The 19,196-nt window shown below is 36.7% G+C and overlaps 1 protein-coding gene across 3 annotated transcripts in view; it reads right to left on the reverse strand.

Moving 5' to 3' along the window:
- Window positions 1-1,853: 1,853 nt before the first annotated feature.
- The window catches only part of Prr16 (proline rich 16), a 168,098-nt gene continuing 150,755 nt past the window's right edge, over window positions 1,854-19,196 (reverse strand). For 2 of the 3 annotated variants that reach the window (XM_050149221.1, XM_050149222.1), the window contains one exon: window positions 1,854-4,374. In XM_050149221.1, the coding sequence (XP_050005178.1) occupies window positions 3,619-4,374 (756 nt within the window). In that variant the 3' untranslated portion in view covers window positions 1,854-3,618. The remainder of the gene's footprint in view (window positions 4,375-19,196) is intronic. The other variant, XM_050149220.1, reaches the window with a different exon arrangement.

Raw genomic sequence — 19,196 nt, forward strand, 5'->3', positions numbered from 1 at the left:
GGTGATGCCTTGATCATCCTGAAAGCAAATACTAATCTGTCCAAAGAAAGTCATAAAAACTGTCTTCTTGCCCTACTTTTTAAACAATAGCAGTGAAGTTTGGCTTCAAATCTAAGTGCTTTGCTTAGGTCAATTAAACCATCTTTGTGAACAAATGCATTTCTTCCCAGGATTAGTAAATTAATGAGGAAACATATAAAAATAATAACAAACTGGGGGGGAGTTTTTATAGTCTTGTATATTTCTGCATTTTCCTGCAAATATTTTACTTAGTTTAAGAATGATCTAACTGGACATGGTGGCTCATGCCTTTAATCCCAGCATTCGGAAAGCAGAGGTAAGTGGAGTCATCTCTATGAGTTCGAGGTCAGTGTGGTCTACAGAGTGAGTTCCAGAACATCCAGAGCTACACAGAGAAACCTTGTTTCAAATAAAAAAAAATCTAAAAATCATAGACTCACACCTTAATAAATTGTTACAAATATTGGGAGAATTTTTAATAGCATTTCAAATTTGAAAATACTTGTCTACACTGAAAAAAGCAGAGCAATCCACACTCTTCTTTAATTATCAACTATCTTGTCTATGGAAACATATTCTGGAACCGCACTATGGAGGGCTGTTGTCACAGGCAGCGTCTGCCATGTCACACTCAGCAGGAATCACACCTTCAATGGAGCACAGCCATGAACTCTATGGCAAACTCTATGTAAATAAAAGTTCACAAATGCATAGCCTGGCAAGTAGCTGCTTTTAAGAAAATAAAGTAAGTGTTTTCAGCAGTGTTTATTTTTCTTTAGAAAGAGGAATGGTTACTATATCATAGTACGATGTGGGAGTGATTTCTTATTAATAAAGAAACTGCCTTAGCCCATTTGATAGGCCCACCGTTAGCTGGGTGGAGTAAACAGAACAGGATGCTGGGAGAAAGAAACTGAGTCAAGGAGTCGCCATGATTCTCCCACTCCAGGTAGACGCAAGTTAAGATCTTTCCTGGTAAGCCAGCTCGTGGGCTACACAGATTATTAGAAATGGGTTAGATTAATATGTAAGAGCTAGCCAATAAGAAACTGGAACTAATGGGCCAGGCAGTGTTTAAAAGAATACAGTTTCCGTATAATTATTTTGGGGCATAAGCTAGCCATGCCGGCGGCCGGGTGCCGGGGACGCAGCCTCGCCGCTCCTAACACAACAATAGTAAGCAGAATATGCACTTCAACTTTTCAACTGTGCAAGCAATGTTGGCTGATTACAAAAATTAGTGACATTTTAATTATATGTCTCCAGGAAAATATTACGATGTTCTATGTAAATTTTGTTAAGTTGTTTATAGGTTTCTATGTACATGTTCCAGTAAGTGTGGCAAAATAATAAATTCTGCAAAAACCACATATATATTCATATATATATATACATATATACATATACATATATATATATATATTTGTAAGCCAATGGCCATGAAATTTTTAGTTGAAATTTGAGAAACATTTATATCTATAAGATTTTTTTCTATGGATATAAGTCAACGTCCTTATTCAAACAATTTCAATGATTCAGCTTATTCAATTTACTGTACTAGAAGAAAGATTTCTGTTCTGTGAATTATCTGTGAAACGTTAAGATGAGTATGGTTCCCAGACATTGACATCGACAAGAGTCAAAACCTGAATCCATATGGTGATTGCTAGGTCTTAGTAACTGGCTGCAAAAGAAAAAAATGAATTACAGGAAGAAAATAAAGTTCAGGATCTAACACTCATTTGGAGTGTAAAAGGCACTAATATATTAAATGTAAAAGGATGATTTAACTACAAAAATTTTTATTTTAAGATAATTCATGGAGTAAAAAGCTAAGAACACATTATTTGGTATTCAATAATTCAATTATTTATTTGCCTGGGTTGTATCTTTTAAATACACTGATCATACAGCTAATAAATACCAGATCATTGTCTTTCTTTATTATTGTTTTATCACTTTCTGAAATATTGGATTATTAAGATTACATCACCCTCATGGATAACACAAAAGGATAAAATTCACACACTGAGTAAATTTTTAACAGGACATTCACTGTTCCTTATTTATTTTGTTCATTCAATCATTCATTTAAATCATAAATGCTATTTTCTTTCTATATTCTTCCCAAAATACATAGTCATATTTCAATAGAAAACTATTTCAAAGGGTATTCCAAATCATAAAACTACCATGCTGTAGCAGCAAAAGTTAAAGTTTTGAAATTAAAAGGCAAATATTTGAAAAGGTCACAACACTTTTCAGATCACACAATAAAACAATTCCCATCAAGACACTGCTCTCCACTGTTCCCCTTAAAAATACTTTTTTTTTCCCCTCTTGGCACATTTCCTAACAATGATTCTGGTGGAGATAAATAAGTTTTAACTCCAATGTCAAATATCACATCTCTCCATATCAGTTCAGCTGCGAACTGGCTGACCCATGAGTTGGTACATTTCTTAAGTTGACAAATACTGCTGAGGAGAAAGACATATTTGATGGCAGAAGGAAAAGATTCTTATATGGGACATCAAAAAGCCCCCGATGTCCTTAACTTAGAAGAGAGAAGGGAAAGGCCATGGCTTAACATACCCTGTGACCTGAGACACCGCCACCATCCCTCCTATAAATATGAATATATTCAGGAACCTTGAGCTTGTACAGGTGGCAGAAGGCAAAAATTCCAACCTTTCAATGTTCTTCTCTACAGTGTGTTCTGAAAAATGGCTTGACAACATCCAAGGCTTTCAACATATGATTCTAGAAGTAACATAATGGAGGTGTATATATGAAACTGTTGGAAGGATGTACTTACCAAATGGGTTATGAGATTTAATATAGAAATTCTAATATCCAATCAACGTCATCATGTTGGAACTCTTGGGACTTGCCTCCAACTTTCAGTGAATGATAACATGATTATATAAAGGAATATGTACTTCATATTAATCCTTAGGAAAATTAGGCTTTCTCATTATTTACCATTATTTATTGACATATTTCCAAAGCTCCAAAATATTTTATTACACATGTAGTTGAACATATGATTCATAATTGTATAGTATAGAAAATAAACTTTTTGGTATTGTCCTCAGCATTTCATGATGCAAAATTATTGACAAACATCATTAGAAAAATAATAAAATAGTCCTTCGGTATTAAAATTCTTATTAAAAAACATTAGATCAAAGGGAGGATTATGACTTCATCAATGCATAGATGAGTTAGACATGAATGAAATGAATTGCCCTGACTTTATCAATAAATCAAAATATTTGATCTCCCATCTCTTATAATAAATCAAAATACTTGGAATCTGAAGGTCACAGTTTGTCATAGGTCAATTGCAAAAGATAAAATGCATTCATATTTTCTCATTATTCGGCAGTTTCTGATGACCGGACATGTAAAACAATGTACATCCAGGACAGAAGCATCACTGCATACTTACCAGGTGATTTTTTATGCCACTTTGTTGAATGCAGATTAATATATTTGGGCTTTTTTATTGCTTGAGTAGAAAGTGCTCATTACTTATCATTTATCATATAGGAAATTAAAAACAAACAAAAAAGTTTTCTTAAATGGCAGACATCACACTGTGGTGGTGGTGGATTTTCTCAAGATGGTCTTCTGTGGTTTTGGTGCAGTGGGAGGAGGCACAGCTGCAGGTGTGGGAGGGGGAAAGCTGTTACTGTGGCTTATTCCCAGTCCCCCATTTTCTAATGGGAAAGTGGGGAGATGAGGTGGAGGAGGGAAGGGAGGACCCTGGTGAGGGAGCTTTCCAGGTGGATGGACTGGTTCACTGTGCAAATGGACCTCCCTGTTCTTTATGTGATAGCGGCTCTCACAGTCAGGACAATACCCATGGTATTGTACTTTTTCATTGAACCGAACTCGTTCCCGAGGCCCTGCTTGGGGACTCCTGTCCTTTTCAGGTCTGTGCATCAGAGACTGCCCTGGAGCCTTGTCCAAGTTACTATTCGGTAGGCAGCAGATGTCTCCGTTGGGAATTTTGTTGGATCTACCTGGTAGGCCTCCATTCCGGAGAAGGGTGCCGTTGGTCTTGACCGGATTGACAGTTGGTACCACTCTTGGAGGCTCTTCACACTTCACAGGTGTCAACCGTGGAGGAGGCGGTGGGGGGTTTGGCTTTCTCAGAACCGTGAGGATAGCAGATGGATGGGCGGGAGGTTTAATGAGGGGGGCATTGGCCTGCACTTTGATCTTCTCTATGCTGGACGCTGTTGTGCCGCTGGAGCTACTGTTCAGAGTGTCCGTTTTGGAGCTGTCGGTCATCTCATCCTCCAGCTGGAGGTCAGAAGTCAGGGTATCAATCTGGTCAACCACCTGGTGGAAAGGACAAGGTAATGGTGTTGAAGCGCAACCGGAAGCAAGATACACATAAAGCTACTCTTTTCTGGTCCGTTTTGATGTTAAACAGAAGCACTGACTGATCTTGAACCGGTAATGCCAAAGCCACCGCAAGATTTTAGTCAATAAATTTAGAGATAGTGGCCATCACACAAAGTACTACATCGTATAACCCTGAAAAGTAATATGAATTTTTCTTCTTGATTCTTCTATCACCACCAAAGGGTAGAATAGGATGCAAAAATATGGCAAATATTTAAAAATAAAAAGGTAAAACCACATCTGATTTAGCATTTAGAAAGTTCCAAAGCATCACTTCCACACTGAAAAATGATCTGAACAGTTTGGATAATGGCTTGCCTTTCAATAAGATGATGGCCCTGCAGTGATGTGAATGAAAACAACCACCATAAGCCCATGGGGAGTGGAAACTGTCAGGAGGTGTGACCTTGCTGAAGTACATATGGATTTGTTGGAGGAAGCGTGTGTCACTGGAAGTGGCTTTGAGTTCTCAGGAGCTCATGCCTGGCCCAGCGTCTCTTTCTCTTCCTTCAGCCTGCAGATCTGGATGTAGAACTCTCTGCTACCTCGCAAGCACCATGTCTGCCTGCATGCCACCATGTTTCCTACCATGACAACAGATTAAACCTTTGAACTGTAAGCCAGACCCAATTAAATGTTTCCTTATAAGAGTTGCTGTGGTCATAGTGTCTCTTCGCAGCAGTAGAAAGCATAACTAAGACATGCTGAGGATAGCCAAATAAGGCCCAGCATAAAATCATAAGCTCACTTAAAATATTTTGGACATTTTGTGTTTTATTTTTTCTTAATTCATCATGCAGTTCTTGAATGTGAATTTTGCAGATGACAAACGCTGTCTAAATCCAAAAGACTCTAGCCTAAAACTTCACTCTTAACACAGAAAATTCCTTCAGATCCTTAGTTCCAAATATTTTCTCTTTTTATTTCCTTTAACTAAATCTTTAGGCCATCCTTTAAACTCTCATAATTGTCAATTTACTTCCTGCCACAGAACGTTTGGACACAGTAATAGTTCTTTATGAAATGTTCACCCCCACACATCTTTTGAGCAAATCAATGACCACAAATCTTAAAAAAAAAAAAAAAAAAAGAAGAAAACTTTGTTCAGGAGTCAATCTTCATGGAAAACTTTCCACTCCTCCAGTAACTGTATGTCAAATTAATTTAGTAAATATTTCAAAATAACTGTTTTTTTCATTCCAAGAATTAAAATAATTTTAAATACATGTTGAGTAGCAACATGAGTATTGAAATATTATTTTTCATGTAGACTCTGTCTATTCTCAGTGACTGTAGGGTATTTGATTATTGCTCCCTGTAGTATTCTAAGTAGTGAGTAGTACCTGTGGGGGCTCAAAAACTATTTGCTAATAAATGCTCTGAGGATTGTTCTTTTGGGTCAAATTGTGCAAAAGAATTTTACCTCTGATTGCTACAGGTGACGTAATTTTATAACTTGCTCAATTACTGTAAAAGAAATACTCTAGCAGAAACTTACTCATAAAAGACCATATGGTTACTGACATGTTCTCTAGTTTTTAGTCAGATATGTAGAAAATGCAGTTATGGAAGGTTAATAGATACAAGAGATAAGGAAACTATCTTGAGTCATTGGCTGTGTTCTTTTTCCACCGCAAAGGTAACTATCCCTAGCCTTTAGTCAATTAAATTTTCACACCAAATTAAAATCTCAACTATTATAAAAAACACAAAACTGATGGGAAATTACTCACAGAAGCCTGAAGTTTTGATAATTCCTGACTGTTCTTTATCTCTACATTTTCATTTCCTGCATGTCTATTAAGGCAAAAATAATAAAATGCAAAAACCACCACTGCTCTCATGGAACAAAGAACGTAGTGGGAAGGTCTGACAGCAACAGGGTCTGAGATTTCTTAAAGTAGGAATAGTAAAAGCATGACTTCCAAATGCTCAGCAGCATGTGAAACATTTCAAGGGGACCGAGACCCCTTGAGACAGGAGGGTGCAGCCCTCCTGAGACTTGAGACAGATCTATTTGGCAGAAGAGCAATGGTTCAAGCATGCTTTCAGAAAGAGCTGAGACAGAGAACAGAATCTGGGTGCTCTACAGGACACCTTCCTGCTGAAGAGCCCTCAGGGACAGGAGACAGAGAGTGAACTAGCAGCTAAACTGTGAGTGTGTTGCAAGAAAGTGCCACATGTTTCAAAGTCAGCCCCAGAAGTGAGAGGAGCAGGATTCAAAGAGACAACGTGTTAAAATATATCTTTATAATAGAAGTGCATTCTAGCTAAATCACATAGAGTGTCAAACAGAAAAATATAAATCCTTTCTCAACATAACTCAATGAGGTACACAGTACACAGAAAAAGAATTATAAAACATTTAGAATAGCAAAAAAATCAAGTATCATACAACATCAAAAATTAGGAAAATATAGCATGAAAGGACTGTTTGAGCAGAGCAGAAGACAGGAATAAGAGATTATAATGAGGAGTACCTATAAAAAGTACAGTTGAATATATTTGAAAATATAAGAATGAAACCTATTATTTTGCACACTAAAATTAATGAATTTAAAATTGGCAAACATCGGCTATTTACACAAATTATAAATAGCTCAAGACTATTTAGAAATGATGTCATATTGAATAAAAAGGATGTGATTTATTATAATTTAATATTAGGTTAAACTGAAAAAAGTGGATGTTTTCCTTTATTGAAGGAAAATAGGAGATTATACTGTTAAGATAAGGCTGATGATTTATACTAATAGCACACTCAAGTCTTTCATAAAGAAAGAAACATCATGGCCTCAATAAAAACTTAGGCAATTAAATGAATGAAACAATTTAAATGAAGTTAATATCCATGCAAGAACACCCACAGACATGACAAAATTGGGGGAAGGAAATTATAGGCAAGCAATTTACATAAAATGCACACATAATTTATTATAATGAAAACCCTCAATCTTAATAGAAATTGGAAATATATTCACTAAAGAAAAGGGATATAGAATTTAATGTCAGTTTCTTAGTCAGGGAGAATACAGGTTTTTTACATTATTTATTTATTTATTTATTCCTTGTGTCATTCACGTAATGCCTCCTGAGCCTACTTGTCCTCTGCAAAAAAATAAAAAATAAAACAAGATAAAATTTAAGAGAAAAACAACAAGAAGGGGAAAAATCTCACCAGAGAAGCTGCAGTGTGACCCTGTGAGTCATACAAGAAATCCCTTCATCCATAAACTTTTACATGTTGGCATTTATTTGCAAATTTATTGCAAAGGCCCCTGTTCTGTGCTGCACCATTGATGCTGGGCCCTCACTGGGACTCATCCTGGCCATCCCTTTTCTACCCTGTGTCTTGGAAATCCTGCAGTCCTGGGTCCATATGACAGATACAACCCCTGTCCCCATCCCTATACTCCAACAGATCACAGGTAGGATAAATAATGGGTGGGCCAATACATAACCTGGTTTTGGGCCTGGGGATTTGCAGAGCTGATCAGCCTACCAGCTCCCCGCTTCCTCATTACCAAGGTTAGCTCTCCAGCATTGCCCTGGCTAGTTCACTCCTTTTAGTCATGAAGAAATGAACAAATTGCAGAGCCAGGTCTCTGGCTTTCATGTCTTCCAGGTGGGTTTTCCCATACCTACACCTTCAAGGCCAGCTCTACTGTGTTGCTCAATCAAGGTATAGGGCCCACTCTTCTGATTGCTGCAGCTGATAAGGGGCAGGAACAGCTCAAGAATACAGTTTTTTTAATGTAAATTGCTGGTTGTGATTTGAGTGAACAAGAAATTTACACTTTGCTAACACAGACAAAAAATATCAATTTACAATATTATTGTCAATATCTTACAAACTAGGTAAGGTACATCCTTGGTACAGCTCTTTTATTAAGAAACTCCAGCCGATTCCAAGAAAATTAACATGGAAACCCGTAACAGTTTTCTTTGCAGGACTTTCTTTTGATTTGTTAGAGTTCAAATTATATAAATAAGCAAATAAGTATAATTGTAAAAACTAGTGATAACCTAAATATCCACTAGTGAGCGACTGATTATGAAAAACATAGAGTAGAATAAATGAATTCACAAACGGAGTAGCAAGATTGCATAAAAGAATTTCTCTTTGTAAGACTCTGTGACTAAGAAGAGTCAAGGCAACAAAGAAAACATCAGATTCTAAGAAAGAGAGAATGACCTCTGGGAAGCAATATAAATGTAATAGGAAGGTCTGAGGAGATAGCTCAGCTGGTGATATACTTCTTATACAATGATGTTCTGAGTTCAGTCCCTCAGAAACCAACCTACATATAAAGCTCGGGATCCAGGCTGGCTGAATTATGTGAGAGATCCTTTCTTAAGAAATAAGATGGATTACTCAATATGATGTTTTCTAGATCCATCCATTTGCCTACAAATTTCAAGATGTCATTATTATTTTTTGCTGTGTAGTACTCCATTATGTAAATGTACCACATTTTCCTTATTTATTCTTCAGTTGAGGAGCACTTAGGTTGTTGAAGGGGAGGGGGAAGGAAGGGAGGGGAGCAGAGAAAAATGTAGAGCTCAATAAAAACAATTAAAACTGATAAAAAAAAAAAAGAAATAAGATGGAGAGTGACTGAGGAGACACCTGACATTGACCTTTGGCTTCCACACCAATAAACACACACACACAGAGACATACACACACACAGACACACACATATGCATATATACATGAACATATAAGCACACATAAACACACAATTGATGGGAGCCCTAAAGAGTGTTGAGAATCACGAAGGTCAGACAAAATAACATTATTTAGCATCAGGATAAATAATACTGTCGGGATAGTAATATTACAGAAAGACATACCACAGATTTAAAGCAACCCTTCATCTAATTACAATAACATTCTTCACAGATCTAGAAAAAATCTTACAATGCATATGAAAACTAAAATATATGTGATTATCCAAAGAAATACTGAGCAAAAACAATAATGCTGGTTACTCAAAAATAGCTTTCTTCAAAGTGCACTACAGAGTTGTGGCAAAGCATAGAGTAACATATTGCTCTAAAGCAGACACAGAAAGAGTAGAATGGGATTAAGCACCCAGAAAATAAACTTGTACATTTATTCTTCAACAAAGATTATGGACAAAAATTTCTGACCTGCCCAGAGATAAACTTTTGTTTACAAATGGTTCCCAATATGGGATTATAATCTCAATCCACATAGCAAGAGACTGTCAATCTCAGGGGTGTGGACCCAAGCCACATGTTGGGCACCAAATGTAACATGAACAATAAAAACTGAGAGATAGATATTGAGGCAAGATATCCAGTGGAAGGATCAGGCACCAGTGTTCAACATACAATTGTCATGCCTACAAGATGTGGTCGGGCAATGGTGACACAGAAATAAATTGTGAGAGAAGTCAACAATGACGGTCAACCCATGCCATGAGAGAGATCCCACCCCTGAGACTACTTTGAGTGCCTAGATACAAAGGCTGAATATCCAAAGACCTAGGAAAGAAATATACAGGACTGAAAAGAAAGTCAATATAATGATAGCTAATGCTATCCTGCTATACTTAGAGATATTGCTGCCCAATAGTCATTAGGGAGGCTCCACCCAGTCACTAATAGAAACAGTTGCAGAGATCCACAAGTCAAACATTAGAAAGAGCTCAGGGAATCCTGCAAAAGAGAGGAAGAAAGGATTGTAATAGGCAAAAGGATAAAGAACACAAGAAAATTCACAGAATCAACTAGCCTGGTGTCATAGGGGTTCCTAGAGACTAACAACCAGGGAGCCTACATGAGACAGACCTAGGCCCTGTATGTAACTGTGTCTTCTTGTGGGACTCTGACAGTGTGAGCAGAGGCTGTCTTTTGACAGCTTTTAGAACCCCTTTCCTCATATTGAATTGCCTTGTTCAGGCTTCATACTAGGGGAGGTGCCTAGTCTTACTGCAAGTTGATCTGCATGTTTGATTGACATCTATGAAAAGCCTGCTCTTTGCTGAATAGAAAGCAAAGAGGAGGAGGAGTAGATGGAAAGGGGCTGTGAGGTGGGAATGATTGGGAGGAGAGGGGAAAGGAAAATTGTGGTCAGGATGTTCAACAGTTACTATTATTGTTATTATTATTAATAATATCATTTTTTTAAATGATGTCAAAAACGCCTGGAAGAAATACCTTTTTATCAAATTGGTCCTACGAAAACTAAATATTCACATGTAGAAGATTAAAGGTAGACCTTTATATATCTCACCCTCTATAAAATATCAAATCAAAATAGGTTAAAGAGCATAATATGACCAGAAACTCTGAAAATGGTAGTGATAAACACAGGGGAAACATGTCAAGATATTGGCATAAGCAATGACTTCCTAATAAGTTTCTAATAGCTCAGGAAATTAAACTAATAATTGACACGGGATTGCATCCAGTTTACAAAAAATGATAATAACATTCAACAAAGTGAAGAGCCATCATATAGAATGGGATAAATATTGGTCAGTCATTCGGAGAATTGATATACACAATATAAAAAGAAATAATAAAATCAAGTAATCCAACCAAAGGCAGAAAAATGATCAGAAAAGACACATCTCAAAGAAGCAAAATGGACTATAAACACAGAAAGGTACCGAGCATCTTTTCTCATAACAGAAATGAAAACAAAAACTATACTGAGGCTCCATCTCATTCTGCTCAGAGTAATTATTTGTTTAAAACTAACAAACAAGTAGATAAATGATAAAGATTTTCTCTGGTTCAACTACAGATGTTAGGAAAGGTTGTTTTTTAGATAAAACTGGGGCACAGTAACTATCAACTCCAGTTTCTACCTCCTGCTGACTGCAGTCTAAAGCTGCTCCCATACAGAAACCTCCTACAGAGATTAGGCAGCCTGCTTCCTCTCATTCAGCTGCATGAGAAGAACCTGCCTCCTAGTTCAGCTGTATACAGTAAGTTTTTCTCTTTACTCAACTGCATATAATAAACAACCTGAGTGTCTGAGATGCTCAGGAGTCTCCACCAGAGCACACAATCCACCCAACCCCAGCTCTTCTGCTCTAGCTGTCTCTCCTTTCTTCACTCCCTTGTTGATTGAGAGGATGTGAAGTCCAAAGTCCTGTAGATCATTAATTAGGCACTGACAGAAAAACACTATATGACAGTACTCATATCAGGGAGATTGTTCAACACAATACAGGATGATGAAAAGCAGGGAATATAAAATTCTAGAATTGAATGAAAAATGAAACAACAACAGACTAAAAACTGTGGGATGTAACAAAAATTGTTCTAAAAGGAAATTTTATAACTAGAAAGTCTGTGTGTTTAAAATAAACCTGAAAGAAATAATGATATGCTTCAACATCTTGGGGAAACAATATAATACATAGACACAAATAAAAATGATCAGGGAAGAAATTAATGAAATAGGGACAAAAGAATTATACATGGGACCGATGAAGCAAAGTGATGGCTCTTAGAAAAGACAACAAAGATTCAGAAATCATTAGGCAAATTCACTACAAGACAAAGAGAGAAGATTCAGATGAATAGCGTTGGAAGTGAAAAGGTAGTCATACAACAGACATCAGTGAGATTCAAAGAGTCATTAGAGTCTATGTGAAAATTTAATTTGTACAATTTAGAAGAAAGTTATATATTTATAGGCCAATAAACAATATCAAAATTAAACTAGATGTGAAAATAATGTATCATATTAATAGATTCCAAGCTTCTTGATAATCTCAACAGACAACAAAAAGGCATCCATCATGATAAAAACTCTGAAGAAGCTAGGAACAGAAGTACATTGCTAAAATAATAAAGCTATAAATGGGAAATCTATATTCAACATTATACTACTAGAATAAAGCCTCAAAGCATTTCCACTGAAATCAGAATAAGATAGGGAAAACAATGTAAGTTAAAATCGATTGAGATTGTATTTTCCTAGGATCAGAATAGCTATCATTACAAAAACAAGCAATACATGATGGTGAGGTTATGGACAAAGGAAACTTTCATAACCTCCTTGAGGGAGCAAAAACTGGTCGAGTCACTGTGTAAATCAGTATGGAGTTCAAAACTAAAAATAGATCTACCATATGCCACAGTTATATGACTTCTGGGTGTGTTTCCATAGGACTCTGAGTCAACATGCTACAGAGATATTACATAGCCATGCTTATCACAGGAATCTTCGGGAAAATCGGTCCATAGATCAGCCTCAATGCCCACCAAGAGATGAATGGATAAATAAAATGCACTGAGTATTCTAAATGGCGCCTTATTCATTCATAAGGAAAATCAAAATCATGTCCTTGGCTAAAAATTGTCTGTGAGAGGGCCTGACTGCATTAAGCAAGAATATTCAGATTCAGAAAGACAAATGTGTCTTTCACTTCATTTGTGGATATTTGAGTGTTCATAGATACATATCTAAGTATTATATGAATGATATAAAACAGTTATAAAAGCCAATACAAGAATTGAAGTTAATGAGAGAGTAAGGAATAGAGCGAAGGAATGGGAGGATATGATGGATCGATAGCCCAAAGTACATGATACAATAGAAAGAAATCATCTTTATAAAATACATGACCATGTATAACAAATCAGTAAAAAGGGGAAGATACTCGCACATATTACTTGTTGAACTATTAAATTGTTAGGAACAAAATAGTCCTTAATGTATGTCACTGAAGTACAGACCAGTAAAAATAGATAAACCCGAAATGGAAAATTGAGGGATTCCTTTCCTCCCCTCTGTGCCCTGTTCCCGCACTACATGGTTGGCTCATGTACTGGAACTCTCCATTTGTACTGCCTTTGGGTTAGCTTTCTGCTAGTCATAGAACAGTGCAGTGACTTTGATTCGAGGTATTAAATGACATTAAGGAATGGAAGAGAGACTCAGACTGAAGTCATTCCTTGCCTGTGTTTTCAGCTTTGTCATGATTTCAAGGTTTAAATCTCATTTTTAAGGCCATGAGACCCATTAATCCATAGGGTCCAGAAAGACAGATGTGGAGGAGGAAGGGAAGGGAGGTAAGTGGAGATTTGGTGAGACATGGAGGATGCTCTCCCTCTTCACTAAAGCACAGATTTTCCCCCAAAGCTTCTGATAATATTCTTCCTCTTCAACTCCTAAGCAACTGAGAGAATTGAAGCATACTTCCGTCTGCAAATATAACTCTAAATGTATCCAGAGTTTTCCTAAATGCTACTCATCTTCGTTAATTAAAGTCATGTAACATGAAGGTCAATAATCTTAAAGCTTCAATTTGCATGAACCTTTCTCTGGGATTACTCATCAACAATTCTCAGCTGGAAGAATTTTGACTGCAAAATTCATAAAGGAACAAAAAGAGGAGTTTGTCTCCAGCTGAGACTTTTACCAGGTGATTTATTGATTCTTAAGTAGTTAGGATTGATCTAGGCAAGCATCTACCTTAAACTGTTGATGTCTGCAGTTAAAAAAAAAAAAAAAAGCTCAAAGGAAAAATGAGTAAGAGTCAAAGGAAGTACTACTGAAAGAAGCGTGGCTAAGAACGCAAACTCCCTTTACGGTTGGCGCACATTTTGCAGTTGAATGCAAATGCGGACTGACACAGCATTTCGTTCAACCTGATAGATGGAATGTGAGCCTGAAAAGGAAGGAAGCAAGGAGGCAGCCTTGAGTGTGCTCCATCACTAAAAAGGAGCACTAATCTGCCTTCCACTTATAGTCATAACTCAGATGCTCCATTTCTATCTCTCTGCCCAAATGATCTACTGTAGGCATTAAAATAAATAGTTCTTCATCGCAATTTTGCATTCTGCTATTAGATGACAGCATGTTTGAGAAAGGGCATGTGGATCTGTATGCATGAGCATACCCTGTAATTATAGTGTGACTGGTCAAATTACACTAAATTGTACTTATCTTAGAAAAAAAAATGTAGCAAATGGAAGCATTTAATTTATTCCACAACTTGGTAAGCTTTTAAATTTATTTATGTGGAAGGATCTGTAAGACATTAAAAAGGCAAGAATGACTGGAGTTTCCCTCTCTTGGTCTCTGTAAAAGTTCAGTCACAAGCATGGGAAATATATGTTGAAGTGATTCCAAAGAAAGCTGGGCTAGCCTTGGAACACAGAGCTATCTTCAGATTTTTAGAGCGGCAAGAATTTCCCTAACAATTCTCTTGTAGTTCCCTAGGCCAATCAGTCACTGAGAGATTTCCACTGGAAATATGTGTTTGCTGTCTGCACCAACAGAGTGTCTCTTCCACAGTGTAAAACACCCTATACTTCACAGTAATAAAATTATGTTACATAATTTTTACTTGCCCTCTTCCTCCTTTCCTATATATGACACTTAAGATATACATTCACTCCCATCTTCCTACCTCTTACACTTTGTGGTGTCTTTTAAAAATGTTTTAAATAATAATCTATCAATCCGACTTATGGTGCCCATATACTTCTGCGTGTGGGACAAATGGCTGGAATCAGGTTAATTTACTAAGGGCTGCATGATAAAAGCAAATTTACTTCCATTCCTCCAAATCCATTAACTGTTCTTAGCATCTCAGTTTGTTGTGGGGGCTCATGAGTTCCACACTTCCATGCAGAAATGTTTCCTTTTTTGCTCTTGGGCAAACAGCCACAGCTCCTACAGTTCATGAGTGCACTCCACTGACACATTCTCTGAACTTTGGCCAACTGTTAAGTTTCTGCATTAATTATTAACATTTTTGTTTCAATTCTAGTCAGAATTGATTTAACTGCATTCCGGGGAAGACATTTTTGTATCATAGCCCCTCTTGGCCCTCTTCACTCCAATGTTTGTGGTATTCAACCGAGCAGTCCCGTGAGCAAAGGGGCTCATGTTGGTCCTCTGTAAGAGAAAAACGCTATTTCTTCCTTTGAGGAGCCATTCCCAGTCTTTATGTGAAGCCCAAAGACAACAGCTCATCTAAGGCAAAGATAAGCAACGTGTGAGCATCCCTCTTTGATCTCTCTCTTTCCCTCTGCTAGAGCTGGAGAGTAGATTGCAACTGGAAGTGGGGTGAATTCAGTTTTCCTTCAGGGTTGGACTTCCTGATCTGAGAGTTCTATGGTGCCAGGTTTTCAGTTTCTCATGGATACTGAATCCTTCTTTTCTTCACATGCAATTTGTAGCCAATTTCAGTTAGTTAATGACCCTTAGAAATCGCATGGATTTGACTCCAAGTCAAACCAGTGTTCTTTTTTAAGTTTTTTAATATTTGGGGGGGGGACACCATAGCTTAGAGCATGCCTCATGCAAGCCAGTGAAGTGAAATTGATTCTCATCCTTCACATAGTGAGATCCAGCACCCTAAAAGGACATTTTAAGGGTAATTTTTATGCTTATAAGAGGTACCAGATATGTCCCACATCCTCTGTTTCTTCTGACTCAGTCCTGAGATGTAAATCTGAAAAACTGTTCTAAGTATTTTTGAGTCCGATTATAAACATTTTTGAGTTGCTCGAAAAAGTGGTAGAAATCTCCTATATTATTATTCATGTTAGTGGTGAGAATTAACATATGTAGTACAACCATGGTTTGTGTGATTAACATGGTGTCTATTTGTCATATGCCAAGCGGATTTATATTCAGTATGAGGCAACACATAGCAGTGGTAACAGAAAAAAGTGACATGAAAACACGGGTTAGTCTACATATAAAACTTTGCTTAATATATTTTATAGCAAATAATTGGTTCACTACAAGCCGACTGATACTGACATGTGAGAAGTATAAGGGTATAATTTTTTTCCTTGTCTAACCTTTTCTGGACACATTTAACAGAATAATCTCAGAGGTTGTAGTGCTGTCGTGAAATTTTCATTTTTGATAGTGTGTAAGGGCATTATAATATATTTGATAGTGAAAGTGTAAAATACTTCACGAACCTTCACAGCATTCACACCGAATGGCTACTATCACCATTCAGAAGTTCACTGAAAGGCAAAGACATTGCTTCTGGCTAATTTTGATGTGTTCTGTTCTATTTGCAAGTTTTATTATTTTAAAACTTGCAGCTGACTCCAAGAGTTAAAGTGTACTATGAGATATATTCGTATACGTTTGATATTTACATGTCATTAGTAAGGGATCCATTTCCACTTGACTTTCTCTTCAACAAATATCACCCACAGACCATGACTGAAATGCCCTCGCTAAGTCACTTCTGTCTTCATATTTCTTGTTATTTCAGTGACTAACGAGCTTCTCCTGCTACTTCGTGTAAAGTGTGGGGAAAGAAATATCCTTTTACTTCAGCAGCCTCATGAGTTATTCATCTATTTGCATTTTCTGAGTGTATGATCAGGAGGGCGTCATTTCAATCACAGTCAAGGGTAGGTTGCATCGTGGCGTAATGGCCCTGTAACTTGTAAACATCATCTTGTTGTCACCAATCTCTAGCATTTTGCATTTATGTATGTGCAAATGAAAAGATGAAATAAGCTGCCAGTATTTTCCCAATTAATATCAGTATCAACGCCAATGGGAGGGTGGTGTTGCAAATATCCCCAGTAAGGTATGTTCTGGATCTAATCAAATCCTATTTCCATTCAACCTGTTCCTTTTGCACTAGAGATGTCTTTAAATCTACTCCTTACACACACACACACACACACACACACACACACACACACACACACGAGCATGTAATGCACACACACACCACTTACTCTCTCTGTCTCTGTTTTTCTATCTATGTATATATCTATGTATCTATGTATCTATCTATGTATCTATCTATGTATCTATCTATGTATCTATCTATGTATCTATCTATCTATCTATCTATCTATCTATCTATCTATCTTCTATCTATCACCACTCTATCCATCCATCCATCAATCTACCTACCTCCCTCTTCTGGTATCTTTAACCAATTAGCCTCTATATTGTTTTCGCCTTCAAAACAATCTTCCTAATGACATTCAATCACATTGCACAGCTCTAGCGCTCCTGCATGTGCCTGCCTGCTATCTACCACTGTATGGTACAGTGATTAATTGTTTAAGAGGTCTTCATATTTTTCTTCCTGTGATGATTCTACTTTCCTAAAAGAAAGAAAATCATGTGCTCTTGGAAATGGAATGATGAATATACACTGAGTTCATAAACAATAAGAACAAATCAAATAGGGCAAAATACAACAAAGCATTCTGTCTACAAGATAACCCCCATGAATTCACTTGTAACCTCTCACTTTTATTTTTTCATATAGATAGATACTAGAAGGCTCATATACACCTTTAAAACATATAATACTTCCAGAAATTAATCTGGAACAAAAATATTAAAATTAAATATTAAAATAAACTTGCATATTATTATGCTATTTAATCTATTCATTATTAATATAATATTTACAAAAACACAATATGGTTTTTTAGGTAAAAGTATGTGGTAGTTTGAATAAGAATGTGCTCTGTAAGCTCATATGTTTGAATTCTTTTTCCTGGGTTAGTGAACTTTTTGGGAAGGCCTATAAGGAGTGTGGTCTTGTTGTAGAAGGTATGTCACTAGGGGTGGGTTTGAGGTTTTAAGACTATATTCTGGGCCCAGTATCTGTCTGTCAGCTTCTCTCTCTCTGCCTGTTGCTTGTTGATCAAGATGAAAATCTCTCAGTTACCGCTCCAGCACTCTGTATTTCTGCCTGCCACCAAGTTACCTGCCATGAGGAAACTGTGAGCAAGATCCCAATTAAATGCTTTCTTTTGTATGAGTTGCCTTGGTCATTATGTGTCTTTAAAGAAACAAAGCAGCAACTAAGACAAGGCACATACCACCAAGTCTGACAACCCAAATTCTGTTCCAAGAGCCCACATGCTGTGAGGAGAAAACTGACTCTTACAAGTTGTACTCTGCCCTCCACATAAATAAATAGATGCAAAAAAAAATGACTTCCATTTACACTAAAATTCCTATATTACAGGATTTTATTTTGCATATCATAGTGAAATAAATGCTTAGTGAACACTATAAAGAAGAAAAAGTGGTAAATTGTACAACTTTATGTTTGACTTAAGATATATATTTCTTGTGTCAAAATAACATTTTTGATGTCTTACATACATAATTACATGGTTGAAATAATAGCATTAGCCAAAAATTCAAATACTTTTACTTAGCAGTGTTGATACTAATACCAATGTTAATAGATTTGAAGTTGGAATTTTGGGATGAGGCTATAATTTGGATTTTCAACAATTATGTGATGATAAAAAGGGTCATTTTTAAGGTGTCACTTCCACGGTTTACTGATTTTAAAAACAATTAAGAAACAGGAGAAATATACATGGGATATTTGGACATTGAAGGAACATACATGTAGAGGAACATACACACCAGAGTAAAATAAGACAGTTTGCATAAGAAAATGTGAGTTCCAGAAGTAGAAACTCACCTAATGTAGTAGAGTATAGCAGGGATAGTGTGGGCTTACATGTTCATATTGAGGGTGCTTAGTTAAGAAAAGCGAACATGAGAAAAATAAGAACCATATAAAGATAAAATGATAGAGACAAGCTGATAGGCAGGGATCTTCACACCACCCTAAAGGGTTTGGCCTTGGACAGAGGTAACAGGATGACACTACAGATGTATGCACAAATGATGTGATCACCTAGGATTTTGCAGGACCTGGAAGAAGTGGAAAGAAGTTACCACAAAATAAGTCATTAAATATGTGAGATGCAAAGCCAATGAAAATCAT

Source organism: Alexandromys fortis, unplaced genomic scaffold (assembly GCF_014885135.2).
Source record: "Alexandromys fortis isolate MF-2015 unplaced genomic scaffold, M_Fortis_MF-2015_v1.1 scaffold_60, whole genome shotgun sequence".
NCBI lineage: Eukaryota > Metazoa > Chordata > Mammalia > Rodentia > Cricetidae > Alexandromys > Alexandromys fortis.